The 20,628-nt window shown below is 66.0% G+C and overlaps 1 protein-coding gene across 1 annotated transcript in view; it reads right to left on the bottom strand.

The window, feature by feature from the left end:
- Positions 1-2,193: 2,193 nt before the first annotated feature.
- The window catches only part of COL18A1 (collagen type XVIII alpha 1 chain), a 94,893-nt gene continuing 76,458 nt past the window's right edge, over positions 2,194-20,628 (bottom strand). The window contains 28 exon segments of the mRNA XM_027130020.1: positions 2,194-2,623; positions 3,501-3,616; positions 4,083-4,280; positions 4,538-4,783; positions 5,872-5,904; positions 6,317-6,445; positions 6,836-6,909; positions 6,993-7,146; positions 7,734-7,767; positions 7,769-7,857; positions 8,111-8,154; positions 11,488-11,550; positions 12,042-12,084; positions 12,619-12,687; positions 13,963-14,037; positions 14,267-14,320; positions 14,516-14,542; positions 15,428-15,502; positions 15,733-15,795; positions 15,986-16,012; positions 16,094-16,123; positions 16,588-16,677; positions 16,962-16,997; positions 17,307-17,378; positions 17,825-17,860; positions 18,641-18,667; positions 19,788-19,850; positions 20,201-20,332. Of these exon segments, the coding sequence (XP_026985821.1) occupies positions 2,410-2,623; positions 3,501-3,616; positions 4,083-4,280; positions 4,538-4,783; positions 5,872-5,904; positions 6,317-6,445; positions 6,836-6,909; positions 6,993-7,146; positions 7,734-7,767; positions 7,769-7,857; positions 8,111-8,154; positions 11,488-11,550; positions 12,042-12,084; positions 12,619-12,687; positions 13,963-14,037; positions 14,267-14,320; positions 14,516-14,542; positions 15,428-15,502; positions 15,733-15,795; positions 15,986-16,012; positions 16,094-16,123; positions 16,588-16,677; positions 16,962-16,997; positions 17,307-17,378; positions 17,825-17,860; positions 18,641-18,667; positions 19,788-19,850; positions 20,201-20,332 (2,313 nt within the window). The 3' untranslated portion in view covers positions 2,194-2,409.

Below are 20,628 nucleotides of genomic sequence, written 5' to 3' on the forward strand. Positions count from 1 at the left end.
GCCCGCCGTGAGCACGACCCAGCGCCCTGGTCTCCCGCCTCCGCCCGCTCCCCCTGCAGCCTCCGCACAGGCGCCGGTCCCCCCGCTCAGCCTCTGCCACCCCTGGTCCCGAGCTCCTGGGGCACCACTGAGCCCCTGCTCTGTGCAGTGTGCACGGCCCCTCGGGCTCAGACATCTGCCACAGCTGTGGGGGGCACGGGGGCCGGGGCCGGACCACCTACCCGGCTCCGAAGAGCTTGTGAGGCTGCTGGCCACTGCCAGGGAGACCCTGAGAGAGAAGAAAGGTGTGGGGCGCCTGTGGCATCCATGGACAGCTGTGTACATCCATGTGTATCTGTATCTCACATCCGTGTACATCTGTGTGCACCCACGTGTATCTCACACCCGTGTACATCTGTGTACACCCACGTGTGTCTCACACCATGTATATCCACTCACATCTATGTGCCTCTGCGTTTATCCATGTACACCCATGCACAGATGTGTGTATCTGCACACGTGTGTGTATCCATGTACACCAGCGCACACCCATGGTGGCCCTCCCTATCCGGGCATTCCACATCTGAGGATTCAACCAACTGTGGATTGAAAATATTTTTTTCTAAATTCCAGAAAGTTTCAAAAAGCAAAACTTGAATTGGCCATGTGCCAGCCACTATTTACATGGAATTTACATAGTATTTACTACTGTTTATATAGCGTTTTTCTTGTGTTAGGTATGATGAGTAACCTGAGATAAATTAAAGCTTACAGGAGGACGTGCATAGGTTGTATGCAAGGGTCCTGAACACCCGCAGGTTTGGTATCTGAGGGGGTCCTGGAACCACCCCCCATGGGTACTGGAGGACGACCATGCGTCTGGGAACCCACGTGTGTTCGTGTGCATCCGTGTACATCTGCACACCTGTGTCCTGTGCACACCTGTGTGTATCCGTATACATCGGCTGCATATACCTGTGCACACCTGTGCTCCTGTAGCAGGATTGGCCAGCCGGGCCGTCCAGGACAGACTCCCGAGGACTCATGACAGTGAAAGCTGCTTGCAAACCACGTGTCAGTGTAAATGGTCATTTTTATTTGGCGCCTGTTTGGAAACCACAGACACAGTTCACAGGACCAGCCCCTGCGGTTTACAGTCACAGCGCCTGGACAGCAGACCCTGGGGCAGCTGGGCTCTGGGCCACCCCGCCAGCTCCCCTGGAGATGCCCGCGCGCACCCGCAAATGTCCCCTTCACTCCCACAAGGAGGGCAATGACGTGGGTTTTCCCCAAGACGTGCTGCTACAGACAGTGGCGAGCAGGGCCCAAGCACGCGTGGCCTGCCTGTGAACACGGCCCAGCCCCTCCATGCGGCCTCGCCCGTCCCGGGGCTCAGCTGGGCAGCCTATGGGCTCTGTCCTGGCGGGGGGCACGTGTGGCCTTCTGCCTCCGAGGGCTTCTGCCTCTCTGTCCTGCAAAGGTGAACCCAGGGCCTTGGTGCCAAGCTCAGAAGGAGGCAGGTCTGACCCAGGACTTGAGGCAGCCTGGGTCTGGGCCCAGTTGGGTCCCCAGACATGCTGCTGGGCAGAGCTGGTCAGGCATTGGAGTCAGGGAAGGAGTGCCCGGTGTGAGGTCTGGGCCCAGGGACCCGGTGCTGGTTTATGGACCCCAAAAAGCTCTCCCAGTACAGTCCGGGCCGGGCCAGGCTCTGTGCCGGTGGGACCTCAGGGGACACGGGAAGCCAGAGTGGGACAGAGAGGACCGCAGACGGGCCCACGTGGTGGAGCTGGCCGCACACAGCAGCACCAGGAGCCCCGGGGCTGTGCCGGGGGGGGGCAGGTTTGAGCTTGGCACCTTGCACCCAGGGGAGTTGCTGCCAGAGGCTGAGAGGAGGTGGTCTCCCCTGGCACCGCGCGTGGCCCAAGAGTGGGCCGGCCAGCTCGAGAGAGGGCAGGAGGGAGGCCCCAGCGCCTCGTCACGGCTGCCCTGCAGACAGGCCTGGCATTGGCGCCACAAGGCTTTCTGGGCAGGAAACAGAGCCACCAGCACCTGCCCGGGCGGTTGGGGGCCCCATTCGGCACCCCGGAGGCCTCTCCTCTTGACTAAATGGGCCGGGTCCACCCCCTGGTCTGATTTGGGCCAGGAGGGCAGTACAGGCACCGAGGCTCTGGGGGGGAGGCGGGTGGGGGGGAGTCTGGGCACCAGGCTGTCGTAAACTTTTTAAAAAATACACTCTTTGGCTTCTTTTTATTTCTGGAGGATTACATGAAACGTGAACCATACAGGAAAGTGTCCCAGCCAGGTCCCCGCCCTGGGCGCCAGCAGAGGCTCCCCGCGCGGGCCAGGGCGTGTCCGCTCCCCTGCCTGCCGCCTGGCTCTTCTCCGGCCCTCTGTCTGTGCGTCCAGCCGTCCGTGGCGCCAGCAGAGGCCCTACTTGGAGGAGGAGGCCGTGAAGCTGTTCTCGATGCAGAGGACGATGAAGGCGCTGTGGCAGCTCGCTGCTCTCTGCTCCAGCAGCCGGCCCGCCAGCAGCGAGGAGGCCTGGCCCGTGGCCGCCCTGGCCTCAGTCCGCCACGTCTCGCAGTAGCTCTCCGTCAGCCGGCGCCCGCTGGGGTCTGAGCCGTGCCACAAGCTCTTCTGGGGCCTGCAAGAGGCAGCGGCCGTCAGTCTCACCGGGGGCCACCCCCGCCCCACGCTGGAGGCCACACCAGGCAGGACAGGGCGTCTCCCAAAGGCGGAGGTTTTGCAGGATGCGGGGGCCGCTGGGAGGGCAGGGACTCGGGTGGCCGGGAGTCAGGCCAACCTCGTCCTGGGCGCTCGGCCTCCCGGATCACACCCCGTCCTGCTGCTGCTTTTGGGGGCACAGCCTGGCCAGCAGCGCCCGGTGACCTCGAGGGCTGACCCTGCGGGGCCTGGGTGGGCCTGGCTTCGAGGGCCCGTGTCGGTGTGGCCTCCTCGCTGGGAACGAGGCAGGCCTGGAGCCCACAGCCCTGCCCGAGGCTCCCACGGGCCGGAGCACGGCCCTGGGCGGTGCTCCTCGGTGAGGGCAGGGACGCGGGCTCGTCTGAGCCCGAGCCCCCGAGTGTTGGGGAACAGGGGCCTCACACCTGCAAGCAGGGGCACGATGCGCGTGAAGCCGACCTGAGGGCAAGCTAGCGACTTCCGCCAGCGTGTCAGGTAGGCACGCGTGTCCTCCAACCCAGAGGCTCCACGTTGAGGAATTTATAGAAGTAACTCGCTGTGATGTTTATGTGACAGACAGGGGGGCTGGAGCCTGTCTCCCCAGCAGGAAGTTGGGGGCAGTTGCCCGGGGAAGCAGACCAGGTGAGGGTGTTTCAGATAACACCGCAAACGACGCTCTACTCTTCCTCCTGTGCTTTTGGGTTTGGGGAGTTTTAAGCCGCGAGCGTGTTCCAGGATTGGGTCAGCCTGGAGGCTCAAAGCCAGGAGCGTCGCCCGTTTGCTCAGGGCTCTTGCATCCCGAGAGGCCGCGAGCTGCTGCGCCCACACAGCGGACCTACCAGGCGGGGTGCTGTAGGACGTCCCTGCCGTCGAAAGAGAAGATGCGGGCACCGGGCTTCAGCTGGCCCTCGGAGCCCGAGAACAAGGCCTCCCAGCTGGGAGACAACACCTCATCCTGCGGAGGGAAGCGGGGTCATCCCGTCTCTGGTTAGCTCCTGCCAGAGGGACAAGCGGCCCACGCCCCCCCAAGGGGCCTCCCGCCCTCTCCCAGGAACGCGGGGCACCCGCCCCCAGCCCTGGACCCTGGGCCAGAGCGAGTCCAGCGCCTTTGGTCCCAGGGAACACAGGCGCTCGGCGCATCCAGAGAGCACGTGGTTCCGTTCGCGAAAGGAGCCACGGAACACGTCCCCATGGAGAGCACCAGTGCAGGGACGCCCAGCCCTGGACTGACACCCAAGTGCTGAGGGCCCGAGGGACCAGCCCCCTCCGGAAGCTGGTGATGCGCCAGCGTGCCTGGCAGGCGGGCGCAGGGGTCGGGGGCCACGTGGGGCCTCCATGGGGTGCCCGTGGTCCTCAGGGGCGAGACCTGCCCGGTGCCCACCCGACCCCCGGGCCCGGCCCAGGTTGGGGCGTGCACGCACTCTGAGGTTGACGATGGGCAGGGTGGCGCGGTCTGCGCGACGCACGATGCTGTAGAGGTCCTGCAGCCGCGAGGACAGGAAGGCGCGGAAGGTGCCCGCCAGCCCCGCGGCGCGCGCCTGCTGGAAGCACTGGAAGTCGGCGCCGCGGATGCCTCGCAGGCCTCCCGACTGCGGGCTGTTGAGCGCGACCAGGTGCAGCTGCGGGTGGAGCCGCATGTCAGCCCTGGTGTCCCGGGTCTTCGCGGCCCCCCCCCACCCCAGCCGACACCGGTGGGTCTCTGGGGTGCAAGCAGGGTGAACCCCGGGGCAGCGGCGGGGAGGGGGGAGGGGGAGGGAGGAGGGGGGAGGGGGAGGGGGGGGGCGGGTCCCAGCCCCAGCCCCAGCCCCAGCCCCCTCCCCGGCTGCTCTGGGCTCCAGACTCTCCACCGCCAGCGCCGCCCGGGGTGGTCACTCACCACCGGCTGGAAGTCGTGGTGAGTGTGGGCGGGTGAGGCCGTGGGGGTTGCAGGCCGGTGGTGCGCGTAGGCGCCGGGGTGCGGGGCCCCAGGGTAGGGCTGGGCGTGTGTCAAGCGCGGGGCGCTGGCCAGGATGTCGTCGGCCCGCCAGGACCGCGCTGTGGGGTGCGGGGGCTCCCGGCGGGGGTACGGGTTGCCCTCGTGCAGCTGCACCACGGGGGGCTGCAAAGCGGCCACCTCATTGTCCTGCAGGCGGAGAGGCAGACAGCGCCGTGGGGCCGGGCCTCCTGCACCCGCGGGTCCCGCTACCCGGCCCTGCACGCCCTTCATCTGCACCCGGCTGTGCTCTTGGGCCGGCGACACCGGACTGGAGGTGGCGAGCTGGACCCGGGGGCGCCCAGCGTGTCGGGCCAGAGCCGGCCTGGTGACACCTCAGTCGGGCTGGGTGGCCCTCTGCTCAAGCCCCCGGGTCCATCACCCTCAGGAGCCAGCTCCTCCCTGTGGCCCTGGGCACCCTCGGGCCGACCGCATCTCCCTGACCTCCCCCTGTTGCAGCTGTGGTACCAGCAGCCCTTAAGCCCCTGCCCGGTCCCTACCTCCAACGGTGACCTCGACCTCCAAACGCCAGCCCCTGTGCCCCACCCGCTTCCCAATTCCGTCCCTTTCCCACAGCAGCCAGCACCTTCGGACACCCGTTACCTGAATACCTGGTACCTGGTACCTACCACCTGGTAGTACGTCTAATGCAATCGTAAGTTATAGAATGAATTCATGTATCTATCTGAAATGTCTATATTTATATAATTATATGCTATTGCCTAGTCACCTACTGCCCTTACTGCCCGTCTCCCCAACACGATGTCGCCTCCGCGGGGCGGGGGCTGTGCCTGTTTCAGGCACAGCTGTCCCCGCGCCTAGAACAGCACCTGGGACTAGGTGCTGCGTGAGAGAAGGGACTCCCCGAGCCTGGCGTCGGGGCAGACCAGCCCACACTGAACCCGGACCCCCGAGACCTAGCACGGAGCCCCGCTCTTGAGCCGTCTGAGAGGCCATGACCTCTACTCAGAGGAGCCACCGCCTGGGGGATGTGACCCCTACTTAGGGAGACTGGAGTATCCTGGGCCCCCTCCCGCCTGCCCCCCTCCTTCCTCCTCCCCCCACAGCCTGAAGGGTCTGTCCCCGTGCCCAGCCCTCTGGACAAGGGCAGACAGACAAGGACTCAGGAGCCCCTCGCCTGGGGAGGGTGACGAGCACGGTCTGCACCCCCTTCCCCGGCTGCACCCCTGCCCACTGGTTCCCCCGAGATGGTCGTGGGAAGAAGGGACGCTCCTTACCGTCCCGCGGGGAAGGGGCGTGCGGGCCTCCAGCTGGAAGAAAACAGGGGGTCACCCCGGGACCTCTGACCCAGCCAGCGCCACTCGCCCTGGCCGCCCCCCACACCAGGGAAGGCCGGCATGGCTGCGTCCCAGTGCCCCCCACCCGGTGCCCGGCACACAGTAAGCATATCTGTTAGTTTAAAAACAGAGTCACTTCTCTGTGAACCTAAAACTGCCATAGAACAGCTTCTAATAAAAGAGAAGTGGAGGGAAGCGGGTGAGGATGGAGGACTGCTGGCAGCATGTCCACGGGCCCCGCCCGACTGGTCCCTGCCGCTCGCCAGGCGCCAGGGCCCCCTGCAACGCAGGTCCTCTGCCTCCCGTCTTGTGTGTACCCTTCACCCCAAAAGCAAAGTAGTAAGTCCCCCCACCACGTGCAGGGATCGCCCTGTTCAGAACTCACCAGAACCTTCCGGAACCCGTTTCGGACCCGGACGTACAGCTCCTCTCTGTCGGCCACGTAGATGAGCCAGCCCTCCGGCACGTCGTGCACCTGGTCCAGCAGCGTCTGGTACGTGGCCCAGACCCTCACCTGCTAGAAGCCCAGCCCAGTGGGGTCCCCTGTGCACAGGGGGCCTCTGGGCTCATGGGGAGGGTTGGGGGCTGCGACAGTCTGAAGACCTACGTGGCCGCTTCCTTGCCAGACTGGCCCCATGAGCGCCACGGGGAGACCTCAGCCCCCGAGTGCCTGGGCCACTGCAGCCTCTGCACAGCAGACCCGCCCTCAGGGACCTTCTCAACGCCCCTCCTTCATCCTCCTCCCCTGCCCATCTCAGACCCCAGCCACGCCTGGGTCCCCCACTTCTGCTTTGGAAACCTCGTCTCAGGGCTCTTGGCGCTGGGGTGCCCACCCACATGCCTCCAAAGGGAAGGGCAGCTGGGCAGTGAGGGTCCGGCAGGTCAGGAACAGGGTGGCGCTTACCCCTGAGGAGGTGCCCATGGATCCGGGCGGTCCTGGGGGCCCAGGTGGGCCTGGGGGGCCAGGAACACTGATAGCTACAAGAGAGAAACCAGAGGTGGGAACAGTGGGCCTTCCTGGATGAGGCTGGAGTCCAGGGCCCACTCTCCACCCAACTTACTCTGCCTGTAAGGGCCAGGAAAGGATGGGGGTCCCGGGGGCCCTGGAGGTCCAGGGGGCCCGGGAGGCCCCTGGCGTCCCTCGTAGCCGAGGCCAGGGGGTCCCTGAGGTCCAGGAGGGCCAGGCTGGCCCTGGATGCTCTCTCCCTTGGGCCCCTAGTGTGGAAGACAAAACACGGGGCGCTGTCACCTATGTCCCCAGGCTGGGGACAAGCAAGCTTGAAGGTCCTGGCTGCATTGGCCACGAGCCCCTGCAGGGAGCACGGCCCCCAGGCCCCCGTCCCCCCACCGCCCACGCGGGGCCTGGGAAACCCAGCCTTCCCACCCCGTGTGTCCCGCACTGGGACGGGGCCCTGGGACGTAGACAAGGACAGCCACCCACAGAGGTGCAGCCCGGAGGGCCCCCAGCCCTCCTCCACTTCTAGATGGAAGCTGGGGCCCACGGTCCCCAGACGCTTTCAGGACAGAAGGTCTCCCCGAGGGCATTTGGTGGAGAACAGTGGCAGCAAGAGAAAGGAGGATCGGATGCCCAATCCGGGACAGCAGCCACTACGCACCCACCAGGCTCCCCTCGTGGGTGGCCCGCAATCGGGCAAGGAACCGGGAGGGGCTGCTCGGGGCCCAGGCCGCAGGGGGGACCTGCCCTCGGCCCCAGGCCCCAGGGACCCCGGGGATGCAAGCTCCGGTACAGGACGGGCCTGGGCCCGTGTGTGGCACCCACAGGCGGCTGGGGCCAGACTCACCGGAATCCCCGGGTAGCCTGGCGGGCCGGGGGGGGCCAGGCACGCTGGAGCCAAAGAACCCGCCGCCCCCGGGCTCGCCCCTTTCTCCTTTCTGCCCGGCGGCCCCTTGGTCGCCCTTCTCCCCCTGTGGATGGAAAAGCTTGTCGGGACAGCCCCGTTCCCAGGGCCGCGCGGGGAGGGGCGGGCGCCGACCCCCAGAGGCCCACGGTGAAGCCTCTGCGGCCCAGGCCTGGCCAGCCCGACAGGACGGGGCTCGGCCTCCCAGCTTCCCACTGCGCCAACCAAATTCCCGAAAAATGGAGCCAGGGGTGCGCGTCCCGGGTGGTGCTCTCTGGGGCCCCGTGTGGGGGGCAGCGTGAGGACCAGGGGTCACCCACCTTCATCTCAGCGCCCAAGTGAAGGAGGTCCAACGGGAACTGCCCTATGGGGGGGAGAGTTTGGGGGGGTCCAGTGAGGTGCTGTCTTCCTGCCTGGTCCACCCGTCCCCCCGCCCTCGACTTTCCCTAAGTCTCCTCTGTCTCTAATTTCTGTGTTTCTGTGGAGAGATCCCCTGCGTGTTCTGTTACACTTATTCCCAATCACTTGATGTTTTTGGTGTTTTTGTTCACGGTGCCTTTTTCCCTTCAGTTTTTATCACTGACACACAGCACTGCAGACGGTCAAGGGGGGCCGCTAAACGACGACTTACCGTTCGCTGGGAAATGACCGCCATAGGGCGTTTAGTTAACAGCCACCACCTCACAGAGACACACACACAAAGGAAAAAACACGCTTTTCCCTCGTGACGAGGGCTTTTCTGTCTTCGCACCTTCAAGTACACTGGGCAGGGGTGTTGGCCATAGCCGCGTGCCCCCGGATGCTGTGTCCTGGAACTGGACGTTGGTACCTTCGACCCCCTTCACCCCCCACCCTGCATCCCACCTCTGGCAACCAACCTGATCTTTTTCTAAATGGAGCCTTTTGAAGGTTTCATTTAGTCTATGACTGGCCAGCGATTGCTGTGAACTGCCCCTGTGACTTTGGTAAATTCACTCATTAATTCTGACGCTTTATCTGCGCGTCGCTTTGGTTGTTGGCATTCACAAAGGTGTCCTCGTGAGAACAGCGGGTTTATTTCTTCCTGCGCTTGTTTCTCTTCCTGCCCCCGCACCCTGGCTGGGCCCCGCGCCGGCGACGACCGGCCACCCCCTGTGGCCCCGACCCGCCACTGCGGACGGTGGAGAGATGGTGCCCGCTCTTTCCAGAGCACGGGGGTACCATCTTCAACGTCTCCTGCTGTCTCTTTCCCTCATCAGTCCCTCGAGGGGAGTAGTGTTAGTCTTTTCAAAGAACTAACATCTGACTTCTTAGCTTTCATGCTGCTTCCTCTTATGTACATTTTTTTTTTCCATTCACTGCATCTCCCATCTGTTTTCTGGGAGTTAATCTATTTGTTTTCTAACTTCCTGGGCTGCATGCTTGAAGCGCAGGCTACTTAAGGCTGTGACCTTGTAGACAATGAGCTGACAAGACCCCCACTCCTGGGTGGGAAAGCGACCTTGGCTCACCCTTCTCCTGTGGCCTTTCCCCTGGAAGCCTGATACAGGTGGGGGTCAGACCCCCAGGGCGAAGTGATGCCTGCTGAGTGAACCGTGGGCCTGGGGGGCTGGGGGAGCCCCAGATCTGGGCTCCGCCACGGCTGCTCCGGGAAACCCACGCCCGCCCAGGGCCACGAGGCTCACGTTCACGGCCGGAGCTCCTGTCCTGGGTCCCTCCTCAGAGCGGGGTGACCACACTGCCACCGCGGGCCACGGCGTGAGGGCCGAGAATCCCAACCCTTGCCCCTCAGACACATCCTTGTCCTTCAGCTCCAGGGTTTCCAGTTCTCACCGTGGCCTCTCCTCCCCGCACGTGCCCTGCCCGGTTGTGTCTTTGATGCTCCCTCGGGGGGAGACAGGCCTGAGGGACTTGCTGTGTGCCCGGCGTGGGCCTGTGGCCTCCCATGTTGGTGCTGGGACTGGGGGCCAGGTTGTCACCTGCTGTTCAGACCTTCCACCTCCCAACTGACCCGGTCTTTCTTTGCTTTTCACTTCTTGAAGCTATGTTGCTGCTGGCGTAGGAATTTAGAATCGCTGTGCTTTCCTGCCGGGTTTACCCCATTATCATTATGGAGTTTCAATAAATTTGGCAGTACTTCCTGCTTTAAAATACACTTGTCTGACTTCCCACGAGCACACACACACGGCTCCCTTCTCACCAGACTCCCACCCCCTCCCCCCAGCTCTCACATCCTTACACTTGGGGGCGCCTCTTGTAAGCAGCGCAGCTCCGTCTTTGGACAGGAGAGTGGACCCACTCACTGAACATACGCACCAACGGCTCTGAGTTTAATCAGCTTCACTCCCTGTTTCCTGTTCCTCCACGTGTCCCGAGTTCCTCTTCTCCTTTCCTGCCGTCTTCGGGTCGGGTTTTTTCTCCCTTCCTGCTCGGTTATCAGGGACACGTTCCCTCCTGTTCTTGGCTGGACCCTGAGGTGACAGGTGCGTCCTTCACCTGGGTCTGATGTAACATCCTCGGGGCCAGGCTGGGTCTCGGGGATGCGACCCCTCTGCGGCGGGGCCGAGCGGGGACGCGGGTCTCACTGGCCCTCCTGCTCTACCTCCGTCCCCGTGTCACCAGCACCACCTCCTTCTCCCCAGCGGCCCTCACGGTCCCCACTGAGGCTCGTGTCCTGAGAGGCCTGGCTGCCCATGTGCTCTTCCTGTAGAAGACGGAGGTCTTTACCGGATGCAAAATTCTAGGTGAGCGGTTACTTTCTTCCGACCTTTGGGACCCTGTATGGTCTCGGGCTCCTCTCGTCCCCGTGAGGAATCAGCTCGTGTTGACCCTTCGCGCGAAGGGCTCCTTGAACCTTTCCCGGTTTGGAAGCTCGGCCGTGACGCCTTCAAATGCTCTTCTGCCCCAGCCCCACCGCGTGTCCTCACCCGCACGCGTCTGACCTCCCTCGGCGTGTCCCGCAGACTCCGGCTGACCCCTACCCCCCTCGGCTGTGTCCCGTCTGCCTGAAGTCGCACGGAATCCTGCGGGTTTTCAGTCCCAGAATTAAACCCGACTCTGGCCCTTGGGCTCCAGCTCTGTGCCGCCATCGCCTCTTCTCTGCGTCTGGGCATCATCGTCGCGGCTAAGGCCAAGCCTGGACTCCTGTCAGTGCTGGCTGGTCGCTTGCCCGCTTGGGAATCCCAGGCCCTCAGCGAGCTCACCTTCCTCAAGGGGAGGGTTTGCCTCTGCTTCTGGCAGCTCGTAGGGGAACCCCGAGCTTACGCAGACGCTGGCAGTGCCCGGGGGGCCGTCTCGCCTGGCTTCTGCCTGGCCCGCGCCCGGCATCACACTTGTTCTCCTGCTTCATCGGCTGCAGAAGCGGGATTTGGGGGGGGGGGGGGGGGTTCTCGCCGTCCCAGGGGACAACCGAGGTGCTGGGAGTTCACCCCCTGGATAAGCCGGGCCGAGGAGGCCCCCGCGATGCGCTGGGGGTGCCGGGTCTCCCCTGGGAGGTGCACACTGGGGCCCAGCCCTGCTCCTCAGCGAGTGGGAGGCTGGGACATCCTGCCTGGCCACCGCCTCAGGCCCCTGTCCTTTCAGCCCCCAGCCCTGCCCCGAGACCGCGGGGCCAGCCAGGCGTCCCGTCAGAGCCCCCTGAGCCCCGAGGGCCTCCTTCCTCCGGGAGCCGGGTGGGCGGGTGACCACACACAGCCCAAGGTCCCCAGAGCACTCTCACCTGGTGGCCCGGGTGGGCCCACTTCTCCTTTGTCACCCTTCGGTCCAGAAAGCCCCTGGTGCCCTGGAGGAACAGAGACCCCAGCGCCTGTTACTAACGATGTGACAGAGGCGCCTGGGACAGGCCCTCCTGCCCACGCATGGCCCGACCCTGGTGGGCACTGTGTGCACTGCAGGCCTGGACCCGGGAGGGGGCAGCGTGTGAACCCAGGGACAGTCAGAGCAGGAGCTCGTGACCCGCGGAAGTGCCTGGTGGTCGCGCCCCAGGGGCTGCAGCCTCTGCTCCCAGAGGCCACACCACTCCTGCAGGGAGGGGCTCGAACAAACAGCAGGCTTGGACGGCCGGTGGGTGGCCGCTCGGTGTTCACTCCCATCCACGGCCGGCCCGCCTGGAAGGCTGTGCTGGGAGGACCCAGGAGCCCAGCAAAGGGGGCCGTGATCAACCGGGACTGGGGGGCCTGGATCATCCAGCACCCCCGTGAGGGCCGCCCACACCCTGCTCTGAGCTGCGGCTGGAAGGGTGACCTGCCCTCCCCAAGGCCCCAGGACCCTTACCTGGCAGTCCCGGGGGTCCAGGGCGGCCAGACTCCACAAACGCCTGCAAAGAACAAGCCAAAGGTGGCCGTTGAGGGAGACGCTCCGGAAACTGAGGCCACCACCCACCCAAGGGTCTGCGAGGCCACACCCCCAAGCACCCCTGCCCCCCAAGACAGAGAAGCAGGGAGGGGGAGGGGGAGGACACAGGATTTGGAGTTGGGAGCCCTGGTCACGACATGACTGCCCCACGTGGTCACTTCGCGTCACTGAGTCTTGTGAGGTAGGGGGCATTCACCCCCCAGGACCCCAGGGCTCGCGCTCAGGAGCCCAGATCCGGAGAGCCCTCCCTCGACCTCACTTCCCCTGGGGGCTTGTCTTCTAACCAACGGCCCACCAGGTGCGGCCTACAAGGCAGGTGGGCCTGGGTCCCACCACCGCGCCCCTCCCAGAAGCCCCCCCGCCAGGGGCTCGGAGGCCGTGGCTCCGGCTGCCCTGCCTGGGGTTCAGCCCTCCCGGGTCAGCGGAGGGAAAAGGAAGCCAGTGCAGGGAAGAGCGTGAGGATGCAGTGGGAAGAGCAGGTGTCGCGGTGACTTACGTTGCTGTCATAGACAGGCGTCCCGGGAGGGCCTGGGGGCCCTGGGGGCCCAGGTGGGCCGGGCGGACCCTGCGTGGGGGGGAGAGAAAGCCTGGTCGGTCCACACTGGACGTCGACACTGGCCAGGACAGCAGATGTGGGCAGGAACGTCTCTGAGAATCACGGTGAAGTCAGAAAACATCAAATGGAGAAGGCGTCCAGTTTACTCTGTGGTCGTGGGTTCCGAGGACAGAGCTGTCCCCTTCCCGTTCCCAGAGCCTGCTCAAATCCTCCCACAGAGACGTGCGGGCGGCCGTCTGGGCTGGACACGACCTCGGACACGGCTCGTGTGGTTGCTAACTGTCAGCTGGGTGAAGGTCGGTTCCGTTCATTCACCCGCTTGCAGAAAAAGGACAAGCGGCCGATTCAGGTGGTGTCAGAAGAGCCTGGTCTGAAAGCAACGGCTCACTCGCCAAAGGGCTGGCCTGAGTGATGAAGGTGCCTGGGGACAGGGTCCCGGGACCTCACGGGCACCTGCTCTCGGGCCCCTGGGCCCCTTCGCCCCTACCCTGCGGCCGAGGAGACAGGGCTGGCAGCGGAACAGAGGCGCCAGCTCAGGTCCACGAAGAAGCCGGACGCGCTGGACGCCTGACCAGGGCCCGCGCACAGCGGCTGGCGCTCCGCCTCTACAACTCAGAACCGCGGGGGGAGTTCGAGAGCACCCCGTCCTGCTCGACGGAAGTGGCCCGGCCCACCTCCAGCTCAGAACTCTGCAAGACGCCGCCTCGTGTTCTGAGATCTCATGAAACCACTGCAAGGAGGAGGGAGCCCGAACGAAGACACGCGGTGACGGAAAACCCGGAAGAGCCGCGGCCTGAGCCACTGCCCTCAGGCCCGGCGTCGCTCGGCCAGGCCGGGTGGGAGGGGCTTCAGGAGGAAAGGCACCGGGTGCAGCCGGCGGGCCCACTGGGTGCCCAGCGCGGTCAGAGGCGAGTCCCGCATCTCGACGGTACCGTTTCAGGTAGAGGTGATGACAGGGCCTCACCTGGGGACTTCACTGAACCCTCGGCTCCCGAGGCGGCAGTGACTGCAGCGTGAAGGCGGTCGGAGCGAGAGCCCCACGGGCAGAGGCGCCCACCCCAGAGCCCACGCGGCCTACAGGCCCTTCTGAGAAAACCACGCCGGGGCACCGTCCGGGGGCCTTGGCGCGCGTGTGTGCGTGTGCACGCACACGTGTGTTTGTGTGCACGGGGTCTGCGTGTCCGAGGGCCACGAGGCTGCTCAGAAGCCTCCCACAGGTGAGCTCTGGGACCCGAGCGACTGCGGCCAGGCCTCCTACCCCCGCCTGCCCCACAGAACACTCACCCTCGCGCTGAATCCCACGCTGGCGTCTCCCGGCTCCCCCTTCTCCCCTTTCAGTCCGTTCATCCCGGGGCGCCCCTGGGGCAGAGCACAGTGGGTGGCAGTGTGAGGGATGGCCCAGCTGCTCTCGTCCCCACCCAGGGCCTCCTCGGGGTGCCCATCCCTCCGCGGCCCAAGCTGCCCGCGAGCGGGGTTGGAGAGAGCCACGCTCTGGCAGGGGCTCCCCAGGAGGAGGACAGCGGAGAGACTGCAGCCCACTCCCCTCCGGACCCATCATCCACACCCGGCACGAGACCCGGGGACTCACCGGCCGTCCAGGGAAGCCAATCTCGCCCTTGTGCCCGGGCCGCCCGTAGGGACCCTGTTGGGGGGGCCAGGTTTTAGGTGAGCCGTGACTGGCCCACTGCCCCGCAGTCTCCCTCCCGACACCTGCCCCCGCATTTAGAGGTGCAGCTGGGATAGAAGCTCGGCTGCCACGCCTGCCCAGCAGCCAGGTAGGAGACGGTGCCCTCCACACACGCGCACGTGCACCGCGGGGAAGCCTGGGCCTACTCACCGGGGGTCCTCGGAAGCCAGGCTCACCCTGAACAGAAAACCAGAAGGTACCGTGAGGTGGCCGTAGGTCACGCCCCCCCGCCCCCGAGGGGTCCCCATGCCCATCTGGATGCCCCTGGCGGCGCCCGAGGCACTGACAACACCCAGGAAGAAAAGGAAGCAGCAACAGGGAGAAAGCTCTGGACGGGGTTTTGTGTCCCGGGGCCCAGCCTGGGGGCCCCGAGACCCAGGGGGTCGGCCCCACGGTGCCCGGGCTGGAGGGGTCTGTGGGCCCCGACCTCAGCTGTGACACACGGCAGGGCCAGCAGAGTTCTCTCTGCCCTGCGGTCCCTCGGCCTATCCGCCGACGATCCTGGGGGCCTTTGGGGACCCCCTGCAGGCCTGTCCCCAACAGCCTCCTGATCCAGACCCAGCTCTCCCCAGGGCTGGGGGGCAGGGGACCCAGGGCACAGGCCCCCGTGGAGCCCATTCCCAAGCCCAGCCATGCTTGGCCCCCTCCTGAGGAAGGAGGGCCAGGATCCCTGCCCCCAGCGGCAGTGCCCCCAGAGGGCCAGTCAGGCACCACAGGCGAGGCCCAGGCCAGGGCCCCCAAGAGCCCCCGGCTCCTGCAGTGTGGGCTCCGCTGCCGGGCAGAGAAGAACGAGGGGCCGGCCAGGCCGAGGCTGATCCGAGCTGCAGGCTCCGAGGGGCCCCCAGGACCCTCCCGCCAGCGTGGTGGGAGAGGAACAGACGGACAGGCGAGGGGCCCAGGCTGCGGAAGCTTCCAGAGCCCCTCAGCAGAGGCTCCCACGCACGGGCAGGAGCTGCCCCTCTCAGAGGACAAACCCCTCTGTGCCGTCTCCACGGCCCCCAGGCCCCGCTGCCCCGGCCAGGCAGGACGGAGGGTGCCAGCTGGGCCCAGACGCCCCCTCACCTTGGCTCCTTTCTGGGCGGAGGTCAGCGCTCTGCCGTCAGGGCTGAAGACCATGCCCGGCTCACCCTTCTCGCCCTGGAACGGGGGGCGGGTAAGGGAGGCCGGTTCCACAAGAGCAGGCCTCGCGCCCCCCCAGCCCTGCAGTGAACCGCCCTCGGCACCGACGTGACAGACCAGGACGCAGAGCCGTGAGCGGGGCCTCTGGCAGGTCCAGGGAAAAGACCAGAGGGGCGTCCGCCCCAAGTTCCCGGGCACGGCGCCCCTCCCCCTGAGCGGTCACCCGGTGACCCTGGACGGCCCCTCACCTTGGGTCCCGGGAGGCCCTGCTGGCCTCTGGAGCCCAGGTCTCCCTTCGGCCCGGCTGGTCCCTGCAAGAGACACAGAGCGCTGCCCGGAAGGCCCCTGCCTCAGGGCCGTGGCCCCCCGCCCCGCCCTAGACGCCCGCCCGACACCCCTGTCCGGATAGGGGCTCCGGCTCCGGTTCCTCGGCCTCACGGGGGCCCACCCGGCCTCCTGCCTGCGAAGCAGAGGCCCCGCGCCCGCTGGGGAGGTACTCACGGGGAGGCCTGCGAGCCCCACCCGGCCCTGTGGAGAGAGAGACAGCGACGGTCAGGACCTGCCGCGGGGAGGTGCACGGCGCCCAGCCCATCCCGGGGCCGCACGTACCTCGGGGCCCGGCACGCTCGCCAGCGCTCTCTGTGCACGAGTCAGCAGAGCCAGGGTCCCAGAGAAGGAAGGAAAAGGACCACGTTTACCATGAACACTCAACTCCCGTGACATTACCCACACAAGACCCACAAAGAACACCAGGCAGTCAACGTGAAAGACATCGTCCCGGCTTTGGCATCAAGGTCCCTGAGACGAGAAATGACGCACCCCCGGGAGTCCGCTCCCGCGCCACAGAACTGGCCCGGGACCCTGGGACCAGGCGGCAGTGCCCCCCACTCCCCTGGGTGCTGCGCACAGGGGCCGGAGGGAGCCTGTCACAGCTAGCCCGGGTGACATGCGGGCAAACAGCACGACCAAAGGGCCACAGCTTCGACGCCAAGAAGCCCCATGGAACCAACAGACTGGGACCCCCGTGTCTCTGGAGGTCGCCCTACAGGCGGAGGGCTGGGGACCTGGGGCAGAGCATGTGTCCACCCATGCAGGGTTCTTACGTCCTGCTCCGACACGTAGACAACAGGCCCTGGGGGTCCAGGGGGTCCCGGGAGGCCTGGCTGCCCCACTCCGTCCTTCCCTGGGTCGCCCTGGAAGAGAGTTTCCCCTGGGGTTGAACTGCAGCCCAGCCCGGCTTCTGGTGGGGGCTTCTGGTGCCCACGGGGTGTGAGGAGACGCCTGAGGGCTGAGCACAGTGGCCCACAAGCCCCCACCCCAGGCAGGGCAGGCTCTGCGCCCGGATCCCGCCCAAGTCTCTGCACCACGTGGGCGGGCACGGGGCAGAGAGCAGCACCCCCGGCCCTGCCGTGCACCCCCGGCCCTGCCGTGCACCTGCCACCCGTCCACGGACACCCGCCAACCCCCGCAAACTCACTTTCTCTCCCTGGGGCCCTTTTTCTCCTTTTGGTCCCTGTGGAGACAGGAAGGAAATCGTTCATCATAAACAGCACACGAGCCCCGCTTCCTGGAGACCCCAGGCCCCCGGGACTGGCCTTGAGTGAAGATGTGGTTTCCCTACATTGACCAAATGGGGCCTGGAGGGTGGGGGGTCAGCCACGCAGGAAACCCCCCAAGGCACCCTGGACCGCCGGCTCACGTCCCACGGAGCTGGGGTCTCCGGGCCCTGTGGGGACCCTGAGATACACACTGGGCACCAGCTCTCACCCAGGCGTAGCTACTTTGGGGCTGTCAGCCGCAGCAGCCCTGGGTGGCCACTCACCTGGAGCCCGGCTGCACCCTCCCTGCCAGGAAGGCCGGGGAACCCAGGAGCTCCGTCTGCTCCGGCCTCTCCCTGCAGTGGACATAAGGAGAGCACGTGCGTCAGCCGCGGCACCCGGGGGCCACGGTGACCCGGAGCTGGCCAGGCGGGGCTTTCCGCTGGCCACCAGCTCACACCCAATTCAACCTGGTCTGTTGACCAGGTTGAGGGAGATTCAACCTGCTCGGCCTCCTGGGGAGCGCCGTGGGGCAGAGGAGGGGGCAGGGGGCAGAGGACTCTGCTGCGGAGCCGGGAGGGAAGGAAAGCTGTCCTGTGGGCAAACCCGGGGGGGCCCGTGGGGGACAGGGGGACAGTGGGAGAAGGATGCTGGGCCTGGCGTGGACTCACCTCTGTTTCCTGAGGCCCCAGGCAACGGGGACCAGCCAGGCTCCTGGTCTCAGCCTGGGGACCCCGCCCTGCACCCCAGACCAGGGCCGCTAACGACTGTGCATTTCCTGAACCCGAGGTGCTGTTCTTACCTTGGTCCCTGGTGGCCCCATGACTCCAGGATCCCCCTAAAGTGGACAAAGCGTTCTGTGGGGCCGCGAGCACTGGCCCAGCCCCCAGGCAGCGCCCACCCCTCCTCAGGTCACCAGGTGGTCCCCACGCCGCACCCTGCAGCTCAGAGCTGAGGGCCCCGGGCCCTGCGCCCGCCCACGCGCTGAGCGCACGTGGCCTGCACTGTCCTGGAAGCCAGGCCACCACTTCCCGCAGAAGCAGGAGCACGCAGGTGACTTCACCTTGAACGGTTCAAGAAAGCTAAGTACGTCCTTCTAAAGAAGCCATCTTTCCAACTGTCCCAAAGGTTTGCACATCAAAGCAGAGTGCTCCAAGAGGCTGGGTGGCACAGCTGGCCGCGGGGGAACCCTGCACTCCCGGACCACAGGGGGGCCCTCGCCACGCCCCCCACCCCCGGGAAGGGTGGGAGCTGCTGTCCCCCAGGGGCGGGGAGGGGGCAGGGCCAAGCAGGGAGGCGGGGCCAGCGGCGGGAGAGAAGCACCCAGGTTCTGCCGGGCGCCAGCCACTGCACCCCAGGCTGCGGGCTCCTTCCCTGAGCCCCTCGCTCTCCCCAAGTCCGCACACGCCTGGCACGTGTGGAGCCAGAGATCTCGACTCACGGGGTTAGAAAGATGGGAAGGCACCACCCCCTGAACCGAGCTCTGGGGACCGCCTCCCCGTTAGGCTTTTCTGTGTTTTGCAAATTTCCCACGAGGAACTCGGGGCCACTGAGCAGTAGCTCCTGGCGGGGAGGGGGTGAGCGGCGGGCGCCCCGGACTAACACATGTCTCACTGACCTGGACTCCAGGCGGGCCAGGTGGTCCCTGTGGGGGGCAGAGAAGGAAGAGGGCCGGGTCAGTGCTCTTCCCGCCCCTCGGGGGACAGCCTTTCCCCGCAAAAAAATGAGCCCCTCTTATAAAACACGGAAGAAAAGGGCGTTTGTGTCACCAGGGGCCCGCACACCCCGGAACCCCACCAGAGGTGGCCTGTCCTCAGCACCACGTGGCGTCCCACAGATGGTCCACAAGCCGGCAGCGGGGAGGGCGTGAGAAGCCACCCCAACCCGAGGGTGTCCATCACCCTGAGGCCACGCAGCAGCCCACAGACCCCTCCAGGGGTCCAGCGGCAGTGGAGCTGTGTCCTGAGCGAGAGGAGGGGACCCTGCCCTGCGCCCTCGCCCGGTCACCTTGTACCGCGGCAGCCGACTGCTACTGCCCCACGCTAAGCCACGAAGGGACAGGCGCTGAACGGACAGGGGCAGAACCGCTCCACTTCACCAGTTACCTCCTGGCCAAGTGGAAATCCTCCTCGGTGGCGCTCAGAACAGGAGGCCCGTCCCACCACCCTCTCGCCGGGCTGAGACTCCAGGGCCCAAGCTGGACACACTGGTTCGAGGTCCCCTAAGGACCCCCAGTGGGGTCTGTGTCGGCCCCACGGGCTCCTGGGGGAGGGAGCCCTCTCTCTGCCCGTCCCAGGCGTCCTGCCCCCGGGACGGCCCCTCGTGCGTCCGTCCGGTCTAAGCTCGGTTACCTCTGGACACTAGGAGCGCCAGCTGGACCTAATCCTGACCAGTGCACATGGCGATGTTACAACAAGGTGGGATTTCATAGGAATCCATCCATTTTTCACAGGAAAAGTGTCCCCATTTTTCTTTAACTAAAGTTCTGCTCAGGTCAAAACTGTGTAACTTCCCCAAAGTTAGGGCCATAAAGAGAGCTGGACTAGTATTTCCCAGGAAGACCTGTCTTCGGGGCCCATCCTGCCCCGTGGTCATTCAGCTCGACCCCCACACTGGAGACCAGTGGCCCCGAGGTGGACAGTGTCCTGGAGGCAGGTGGCTCGCTGGCTCTGCACAGCTGCTCCTGGGCCCACTGGAGGCCAGTCCCAGGGACCCCCCAGGCAGCCCCGCCCCCAAGCTGACCAGGCCCAGCTCTGGGGCAGTACCTGCGGCCCATTGGCACCTCGGGCTGTCGACCAGAAGGGGCCCCCGGAGCCTTCCATGTCGTCCTGGAGGAGAGCACACAGGGACGCCAGGGTCTGTGTCTTCTCATAGGAAGAGACCTGCCCCGGGCTGGGCAGGGATCCAAACGCCCGAGCGGGTGGCTTCTGAGGGTGGGGTTGCCTGTGGCAGGGCCCCTGCTGGGCGGGTCATGGGGACGGCAGGGCCGACACGCGGGGCTGCCAGCGCCCCCCATTCAGCGCTCACATGTGGGGGCTCTGTCACCAGCCGGGAGGAGCCCAGGCAGGGGTGGCATCAGTCTGGCTGCTGCCCGGCAGTGCCGGTCAGCGTGGGTGCCCGAGGACGCCTGGGGCCGCAGAGCTGGGCTTTCTGGGGGCCAGGAGCAGCGGGTACTCACAAACCCCGCAGCGAGTCCTGGGCCTGGAGGCCCCGGGGGGCCCGGGGGCCCTGGTGGTCCTGCTGGTCCGGGGCGTCCTGCCAGGCCGTGCTCCCCAGGTGTGCCGATGGGGCCGGGGTCTCCCTTGCTTCCCTGCACAGGTGGGAGAGGTCATCACCCTCAGCCCTCGGGGTGTCCCTAAACCCCAGGCGCCACTGCACTGCCGGTGCACCTGTGTTTTCTCATGAACATTTTACATCTGAAGAGCCGGGGGGTGAACAACCAGCCAGGAGCTACGCAAACCCTAAGCACCTCTTTCTTCTGGCCTCACCAGACTTTATCCACTTAACAAGACCCCCAGGCGGGGGCCTGAGACGCTCCTTTCGGGAGGGGGGGGGACTCGCTGGAGGAAGCAGGGCGGGGGCCCAGCACCCCACTGCCACAGGGAT

This window comes from Aethalodelphis obliquidens, unplaced genomic scaffold (genome assembly GCF_003676395.1).
Source record: "Aethalodelphis obliquidens isolate GAN/ISIS:26980383/991018 unplaced genomic scaffold, ASM367639v1 scaffold1, whole genome shotgun sequence".
NCBI lineage: Eukaryota > Metazoa > Chordata > Mammalia > Artiodactyla > Delphinidae > Aethalodelphis > Aethalodelphis obliquidens.